The 9550-nt window shown below is 43.2% G+C and overlaps 2 protein-coding genes across 2 annotated transcripts in view; both read right to left on the bottom strand.

The window, feature by feature from the left end:
* Positions 1–284, bottom strand: part of Mgarp (mitochondria-localized glutamic acid-rich protein) — a 15169-nt gene extending 14885 nt beyond the window's left edge. Inside the window, exon 1 of the mRNA XM_013029508.1 lies at positions 191–284. Coding sequence (XP_012884962.1) covers positions 191–284 — 94 coding nt within the window. The remainder of the gene's footprint in view (positions 1–190) is intronic.
* A 7471-nt stretch (positions 285–7755) lies between these two features.
* Ndufc1 (NADH dehydrogenase (ubiquinone) 1, subcomplex unknown, 1, 6kDa) overlaps positions 7756–9550 on the bottom strand; it is a 4144-nt gene continuing 2349 nt past the window's right edge. Inside the window, exons 3-4 of the mRNA XM_013029522.1 lie at positions 9194–9271; positions 7756–7813 (exon numbers count right to left, since the gene is read on the bottom strand). Coding sequence (XP_012884976.1) covers positions 9212–9271 — 60 coding nt within the window. The 3' untranslated portion in view covers positions 7756–7813; positions 9194–9211. The remainder of the gene's footprint in view (positions 7814–9193; positions 9272–9550) is intronic.

Genomic DNA, 9550 nt, shown 5'->3' with positions numbered 1-9550 from the left:
CGCTGCCCTGCGCCCGGACATGCGGATCGCCGGCCTCAGCCAGCCCGCACATCGCACCTCGCACCTCGCACCCCCGCCGGGGCGCTCTCCCGCCGCCCCCCGAGCCGGTGGACGCATCTCAGGGATACCGTCCGGCATCTTGAGGTGCACCCCCCCCCAGCGCAGCCTGGGGTCTCCGGACTCAGTTTACCTCTCCCGCTCCAGCTGGAAGGCGCTGTACGGACCAGACGAGGGGAGGGGCCGGAGGAAGAAGCCCGGACGGGACGCGCAGGCTGTCCGGACATGACCAGCGGACCCCGGGCTGGGAAGGGGCCGAGTGGTAGAGTGCTCATCTGCATGCTTGAAGCCCTGGGTTCGAGTCCGCAGTACCACATGCACAGAAAAAAGCGGCAGCCTTGAGCACAAGGCCCTGGGTTCGATTCCTCAGCACCACATAAGCAAAAAGAAAAAAAGCCGGAAGTGGCGCTGTGGCTCAAGTGGTAGAGTGCTAGCCTTGAGCTGAAGAGCTGAGGGACAGACAGCACCCAGGCCCAGAGTTCAGGCCCCACGACCGGACCCCCCCAAAAAAACAAACAAAAAAAAAAAAGAAGTTCAGGGTCAGCGCCGGGCGCTGAGGTCAAGCCCAGGACTGGGTAAAAGGGCGCCGCGTGCTGGGCTTCCTGTGTGGTCACATGGAAGGGACCATTTCCTAACGTGAGATTCTTCCTGTGCGTCCGACACTGAAGCGAAGATGTAGCCTGGCCGTAGAGCATGTGCTTACAACGCTTGAGGCCGGGGAAGAGAGGGAAATTATTCCTAGTGGTTAAAGTCATTACACCTGTCCCCCCATCTTCCCCCCACAAAAGCATTACAAGAAGAGGTAGCTGGACATCATGGCTCACACCTCGAATCCTAGCTGCTCAGGAGGCTGAGACCTGGTGTTCATAGCCTGCTTGAGAAGAAAAATCCTCTAGACTCCATCTCAAGTAACCCGCAAAAAGCTGGATGGACTGGAGGCATGGTTCAAGTGGTAGAGCTCCAGCCCTAAGCGAGAAAACCAAGTGAGCTAGAGGCTCTGAGTTCAAGTCACAGTACTGGCAGGTCTATGGAAATCATTGAACAGCTAGGGAAGCCCCTTTCAGGGCTCCTCAGACCCTTGGCCAAGAAGGTGGTATTCCTGGAAATAGGAAAACAGATTGGTACACTTACCAAAATTTGACCAGCACCTGTTACTGAACTGCTAGGAGCTAGGCCAGACTGACAAGTCAGACCACATCTATTTACTTCTGCAGCTCATTCTTGCCTTGGTGTACTTGGGGATGAATCTTGACTGGCTTGTCATCGACAGGAAATAATCAAAGGCAAGTAAATGGACTTGAATGAATGCATATATGCCTTTTATTGCTATTTCTCCTGTTGTAAGCAGCAGACCCTAAAGCTGTTTTGCATTCTGAATTCCCAGCTGTTTCTGGAACCCCAGTGTAGTGTGACATTGGCCTTTACTAAAGAGGACTCTTTCAGGCTCCAGCTAGCTTCCTAGCAGCTGGCTGGTCCCATTATTCATGAGGCTGCCCTTGAGCACATCCTTGGCATTTTTCTTGTCTGGAAAACAAGAATCTGGGGTCAGAGATAGCTTGCTTACCTCAGATGACCTTCATCTAACCTGCTTGCTGATGAAGATGGTATGAATTCTGAAAGCATGTTGTAAGATCCTCTCATGACAATCTTGGCGATTCTTTCACAGCTTAAGAGCTATGGAATTAAAAGCAATTTTGATAGAAGTAGTGATTTCCTAGACTCCACATGAAGCTTGAAAGCAGCTGAGTTTTTCTTAGTACTCAGTTCGTAGGCTGCAATATGTTTTGTTTTGTTTTGTTTGTTTTGCTTTGGGACAAGATTTCATTGTATAACATGGGCTGGCCTCATACTGGCAATGCTTCTACAGCCTCCTGAATACATATATCTAGATTTACACATATATCTATCTACTATATATCTATCTAGATATATGTATTCAAGAATGCCTATTTTTTTCTTCTTTTGAGAGGTCAATATTGACAGAAAGCAAAACAATTTAGGAGTGCATAGGAAATAAAAAAGTGCCTCCTGAATACATATATCTAGATTTACACATCTATCTATCTACTATATATCTATCTAGATATATGTATTCAAGAATGCCTATTTTTTTCTTCTTTTGAGAGATCAATATTGACAGAAAGCAAAACAATTTAGGAGTGCATAGGTAACCATAAAAAAGTCCTAAAAAGAACCCTGTCCTGGGCTGGGAAGGTGGCTTGGTGGTAGAGTGCTTGCCCTGAATGCCTGAGGCCCTGGGTTTGATTCCTCAGCACCACATACACAGAAAGAGCTGGAAGTGGTGCTGTGGCTCAAAAAAAAACCCAACCCTGCCTTAAATAATTTACATAAAATGGAGAGTTTTTTGTTGTTGTTGTTTTGTTTTTGTAGGTCATGGGCGCTGTCCCTATGCTCTTGAGCTCAAGGCGAGCACTCTAACGCTTGAGCCATAGCGCCACTTCCAGTTTTCTGGTGGTTTATTGGAGAGAAGAGTCTCACGGATTTTCCTGCCCAGACTGGCTTTGAACCTGAATCTCAGCCTCCTGAGAAGCTAGGATTATAGGCGTGAGCCACCAACTCCTGGAGAGAGAAGGGTTTTTGTTGTTGTTGGTGGTGGTTTTTTGTTTTCTGTTTGGTGACAGTCTTGGGGCTTGAACTTTGGCTCAGAGCTAGTGCTCTACTACTTGAACTGTCCAGCCCTACTTCCCCACTTTTCTGGTGACTACTAATTGAGGTAAGAGTCTCACAGACTTTCCTGCCTGAGCTGGCTTTGAACCTGGCTGAAAAGGTTATTTTCTGTTGTTGTTTTTTAAGAAAGTGTCTTGCAGCCGGTGCCAGTGGCTCACGCCTGTAATCCTAGCTACTCAGGAGGCTGAGACTTGAGTGTGGTTCAAAGCCTGGAAGGAAAGTCCGTGAGACTCTTATCTCCAATAAACCACTAGAAAACTGGAAGTGGGCTGTGGCTCAAGCAGTAGAGCACTCACCTTGAGCTGAAGAGCACAGGGACAGCACCCAGGCCCAGAGTTCAAGCCCCACGACTGACCAAAAAAAAGAAAAGGAAAGAAAGTGTCTTGCTATGCATCTGGCCTAGAATTCATAATCCTTCCCCATCCCCCCAAGAACTGGTATTTAAAAAATGGTGAATGAAGCTGGGTGTTGGCAGGTCACATCTGTAATCCTGGTTAATCTGGAGGATGAAATCTGGAGGATCAAGCTTCCAAGCCAATTTGGGCAGAAAAGTCCAAGAGATTCCATCTCCAATTAACCAGCCAAAAGCTAGACTAGAGGTATGGATCAAGTGGTAGAATATCAGTTAGTAGCAAAAAGGCTGAAGAGCACAAATCCTGGAATTCAAACCCTAATAACAGGAAAAACAGAAAAAGAAAAAAATGATAGTTGATAGTAATTTCTTACATTATTCTTAGATGTCACTCTGTAGTATCTCTATTCATTTTCTCTTCTGTAACAAAAGAAATACTTCTGTGCTCTTCCCTAAGGATATCATAACAACAGACTTGTTTTCAGAGAACAGAAGTACTGGCTCCTCTACTCAGCGCCCCCCGCCTCCCAACCCTTTCCTTAGGGAGAAGTTTCCATGCATCTTTTTTTTTTTTTTTTTTTTTTTTTTTCGGTGTGGGGCCTGAACTCTGGGCCTGGGCACTGTCCCTCAGCTCTTCAGCTCAAGGCTAGCGCTCTACCACTTGAGCCACAGCACCACTTCTGGCTTTTTTTTTTCTGCTTATGTGGTGCTGAGGAATGGAACCCAGGGCCTCAGGCATGCAAGGCAAGCTCTCTACCACTGAGCCACCTTCCCAGCCCTCCTTACATCTTCTAGCTGCTTGGAAACACATCACTCCAATCTCTTCCTATGGCTCTCTTCTCCCTGTGTCTGTGCCCCTCTCCTCCCTCTTCTGCCTCCTTCCCTCCCCCATCCAGGCTGGCCTCAAATTAATGGCTTCCAGTGACTTTACTGTCTCAGTCTCACGAATAGGCACATTTGCCATGCTTGGCTGTGTGTCTCTCACATTGGAATGTGTCCACCTTTCTCCAGTATAAAGTAAGTTGTCATAATGAATCCACATCTGCAATGACCCAGTTCCCTTTTTGGGGGCTGCTAGTTATGCAACCCAGGGCCTCACCCATGGTAGGCAAGCCTTTAATGAGCCACACCCCAGCCCTGCAATGACTCTGCTTCCAAATAAGGTCACTTACAAACATGCCTTCAAAGCTGGGCACAGTGGTCCACACCTGTAATACTAGCTACTTAGGAGGCTGAGATTTGAGGATCATGGTTCAAGGCCAGCATGGACAGACTTTTTTTTCTTTTGTAGTTTCTGAGGCTTGAATGCTGTGTCCGGGCATTATACCTAAGCTCCTTTGTTTAAGACTAACACTGTACCACTTGAACCACAGCACCACTTCCTGCTTTTTCTGTGATGTGATTGGAGATAAGAGTCTCACAGACTTTCCTACCCAGGCTGGCTTTGAAGTGCAATCCTCAGATCTCAGCCTCTTAAGTAGCTAGAATTAGAGGAGTGAGTCACTGGAACCTGGCCTAGGAGACTCTATCTACAATTAACCACCAAAAGCAGGATGCGGAGATGTTGCTCAAGAGACAGAGTATTTGCCTTGAGCAAAAATGTTCAGGTTCAACACTCAGGCCTGAGTACAAGCCCCAGGACAAGCACCAAGAAAGAGGCTTTCAACTTTTAGGGTTTTAACTCAAAAGAGCCTTTTGCTTGGCTTTTTCCACTCATAACTTAAGCCAACCCTCCAGTTCTGGCTTTTTGCCATTATTGGAGAGAATAGCCTCACAGATATCTTTCCCCAAGTTGGCTTTGAAGCAAAACCCTCAGACTGTAGTCTCTTTTTTTCTGTTGGTCGTGGGGCTTTTACTCTGGGCTTGGGTGCTATCCCTAAACTCTTCAGCTGAAGGCTAATGCTCTACCACTTGAGCTACAGTGCCACTTCTGGTTTTCTGGTAGTTTATTGGAGAGAAGAGTCTCACGGAATCTCCTGCCCAGGTTGGCTTTGAACCGTGATCCTCAGATCTTAGCCTCCTGAGTAGCTAGGATTACAAGTGTGAGCCACCTGTAATCCTGTTTTTGAGGATCATATTCAACCTATAACTACTTTGTATACTAGAAACTTAGTTAAGGCTTGTGTATTTCCATAGTAATCTAAAAGAAATAATTCTATAATTGTCTCTAAGATGCTGATCTTGTCAGTATTTTCTGTACCTGATGTGATAACAACTTAGCCGTACTGGTACTGGATGTGACTGTTTGTATCCTTCTCTTTATGAAGGTTCTCCTTTATTATTATCTCCAATTAACCACAAGAGAGCCAGAACTGGAGCTGTGGCTCAAGTGGTAGAGGGCTAGCCTTGAGCACAACGCAGGGACAGTGCTCAGAGTTCAAGGCTCAGTACCACACTAAAAATTTAGTTAAATCATATTCCAAATGCTCATTAGGTATGTAGGATTGGTGGCCACTATACTGGATACCAGGGAGCATTTGCTTCATCACAGAAAGTTCTTTAGACAGCCCTAGTCTTCAGGAATGGCTCCCCCTAGTGTTACACAGGCATAATCGAAGAAAGGTCCATGTAAGAGTGGCTATATTCTCAAAACCCTATGTGGTACATTATACATACTACAAATTATAGTGCGTTACAAATTACAACAATATACACTAGATCTTATAATATATAGTATATCTTATAAATTATATATATATATAATATGTACTATATACACATATATATGTATATACACATATAATTAGATATGTTTATATATAATTTCTAAAGATGTTTTAAAATTTTCTGTTCTGGTAGAGATATGAATTTTTAAGTTTCATTGAATAATGTGTCCTTAATTGTCCCTAATTTGGAGTTATCTAGTTTCTTGGTCTGTTTCTGTACTATCGGCTTCCCATTATTACTCTAACAAACCCAGTAGCCTAAAACGACGCACATCTACTTATGTGCTTGTTTATTAATCACGACAGCATGGGGTTTTGAAAGCGGGGCTGCTATGTACCCAGGCAGGTGTCTTACTATTTGGGCCACACCTCTAGTCCTTTCTGCTTTCATATCTGGGTAGGGAATCACTTTTTGTCCAGGCTGGCCCTACTGTGCTCATGCTGCTGGTATAATTGAGATTACAAAAGTAAACCACTGTACCCAACTTGTTGATACGGTCTCCCTAAATTTCTACGTGAACTGACCTTGAATTGCAATCCTTCCATCGCTGCCTCCCAAGTGGCTGGGGTGACAATCATGAGCCACATTTTTGGCTCTGCAAACTTATTAACTTGGTAGATCTACATGTGTCTCGCTGCGGTAAAATCATTGTCAGCAGATTTTACCCCACAAAGACCAACTTTTTTTTTGCTGGTTATGGGGCCTGAACTCCGGGCTTGGGCGCTGTCCCTCAGCTCTTCAGATTAAGGCGAGCGCTCTACCACTTGAGCTACAGCGCCACTTCAGGCTTTTTCTGCTTATGTAGTGCTGAGGAATCAAACCCAGGGCCTCATGCATGCGAGGCAAGCACTCTACCACTGAGCCACTTCCCAGCCCACAAAGACAAACTCTTAAGACACAATTTATTTTCCTGGGATTCTTTAGCTCTTGGCCTTGACCTTCAAATCATCAATGGCATGTTGATTCTTTCCCATACTCTATTACTCTGGTACTTGTGCCTGTGTTCCTTTCCACTTACAAAGACTCTTGCAATGACACTTGGCCCACCTGGATAACCCAAGGAAATCTCCCATCAATGCTGGCCTGTCAGAAACCTCCAAGCCTGCTGTAACCCTCACCCCTCATCAGACAACCTAACTAACTTGGTTCCTAGAGAGGACTAAGCACCTCTGCTGGTGACCATTCCCTTACCACAGTGATGACTGGAGATCACTCTTCACCTCTGCTCTGGTTTTTGTGTGAAATGGGTCTATGTCACTGCTACGGTCCTTTCCAACAGCCAGGAATCCAAACTGAACCCAGGTAATAGTCACCATCATCGATATCTGCCCTTTCATTGAATTTACATTAACTAATTCTGAAATAATGTAACTGAACTTAGGTTATGCGTTGTTCAAAGATATGGGGCCATGATTTTCCCACAATGAGTGTTGGCCAATGCCCCAAACACATACAATAACAATTACAAGACAATGGATTCTTCTATTTAACATGAAGAGAAGACATAACTTACTCTCAACTATGTATTAACCCTCTTCCTTCCTTTTCTTTTCCCCTCACCCCATTATGGCACTAGAGACTGAACCTAGGGCCTTATGCACACTAGTTAAGTACCTTAACACTGAGCTACTTACCCAGCCCTTTATTTATTTTTTTTAGATAGGTCTCAAACTTTCAATCCTCCTTGCTTCATATATATATTAAAGGATAAGTGTTTTGATTAGAAATTAAAGTTGTAAATAGTAAATCGGGAGTGATTACTGAATCCATTTTTGTACAAGTTTTCTTACCAGTGTGTATTTAAATACTATTAACCTGAAATTAGATGTCTTCCATATTAAATACTTCTAGTAATGTACCTTAGAATTGGAATGTTTACAAGTTGTCACCACGTGCATTATTTGAGGTAATAAACAAGCATTTTTATTTCTTTCATTTAATGATGCAAACACAAATGCTGACTTGATACATATTCATATATAACTTCTTCTCTCACACAACTCAGTAGATGGGAATTCAGAAGGACTTCCATAGTCATGTGGAACATACCTACAACGAAGAAAGAAAAAGTTAAACTACAGAATTAACCAGAAATAGCAAATTACACTACTTTCAAAGTATACAAAATAAGCCTAAAAATAGTACCAATACTTCATTTTAAGGTTAAACAAATATATTTTGTCTGAACTGTCAAAGAGTTCCAAAAGCCATCTGGTCTTGATTTAAATGCCAATTTCATTTTTATCTCTATTGGATCACTATAGCACTAAAATGGGCAAGGTGTCATTAGCCAAAAAAGGTAACAGGTTTGTATAACTAACCCACAACTACTGAGCTTGAGAGTTAAGTGTGGAGAAAAAAAAGTGTTTTGTGATTACTATGCTTTCTATCCAGCAGAAATAAGCTCTTTATTTTACTAATCTAATCCATGGAAGCTGACTTTATTATTATTGACAATAATAAGGTCTGAACTCAGTACCTCATCTTGCTAGCAAGTTTTCTATTAGTTGAGCCACATCTCCCACCTGAAAGTTGAATTTTGTTGTTTTGTTTTTGTCGATCATGGGGCTTGAACTCAGGGCCTAAGCACTGTCCCTGAGCTCTTTTTGCTCAAGGCTAGTGTCCTACCATTCTGAGCCACAGCTACACTTTTGGTTTTCATGTGGTTAATTGGAGATGAGTCTCTTCGGGACTTTTCTTCCCAGCCTGACTTCAAACCATGATCCTCAGATCTCAGCCTCTTAAGTATCTAGGATTACAGGCTCATGACACTGGCACCTAGCACAGTTGAGATTTTTTTTAAGAGGCATTTTCACTTGATAGGATTAATAGCTGGATATCAGTGTTTCTGAGATCTGAGGATCATGGTTCAAAGCCAGCCTGGGCAGAAAAATCCTTACAACTCTTATCTCTAGTTAGCTAGCAAAAAGCTGGCAGCAGACAACTGGCTCAAGTGGTAGGTCATTAGTCGTAAACAAAAAACTAGAGTTTGAGGCTCTTAGTGAGGCCGAGTATAGGTGTATATACATTAAGGAAAAAAAAAAAAGACAATGGAAAACTTCAAACATTTTTGCCAGGTGCTGGTGGCTCACACCTGTAATCCTAGCTACTCAAGAGGCTAAAATCTGAGGACTACAGTTCAAAGCCAGGCAGGAAAATCCATGGGAATCTCATCTCCAATTAAACACAAAAAGCTTAAGTGGTACAGAGCCAACTTTGAGCCAGAAAGCTCAGGGATAGTTCCCAAGCCCTGAGTTCAAACCCCAATACTGGCTAAGCCCCAAGATTGGCATACACACACACAAAACTTGTTAATGTGTTAAAGATGTTTCAAATTAAAAAACAAAAATCAACTAACCAAAGTACTGCATTTGAAAGATGTCAACTTAACTTGTACAATCTATTCACACTATAAAATTGAATACTTACTATATTAGCATTTCCAGTTTATTCTAATCCATTTCTCCTTTTATACTCTAACTCATCTTCTTGATGTTGTGTGATAAGCTGCAAATTAAAAGCTAAAGTTAGGAATGCAATAGTCCTGGAAACTCAAAGAGAAAGACACTAAACAGTACCAACCCACTCAACGCCTGGGCACTGCCCCTGAGCATCTTTTGCTCAAGGCTAGCATTTTACCACTTGAGACAAAGCGCCACTTCTGGCTTTTTCTGTGTGTGTGGTACATTCAGAGCGAAAACTCAATCTCATTCTTGAAGTGCTCAGCAGTAACCAAACTGCTTTTAAGGAAAAACTTTAACTGATGAATTAATTTTTTTTTTTTTT

The sequence above is a fragment of the Dipodomys ordii genome, unplaced genomic scaffold (assembly GCF_000151885.1).
Source record: "Dipodomys ordii isolate 6190 unplaced genomic scaffold, Dord_2.0 Scaffold119, whole genome shotgun sequence".
NCBI classification, from domain to species: Eukaryota; Metazoa; Chordata; class Mammalia; order Rodentia; family Heteromyidae; genus Dipodomys; species Dipodomys ordii.
This window is presented reverse-complemented; position numbering and strand designations above follow the sequence as displayed.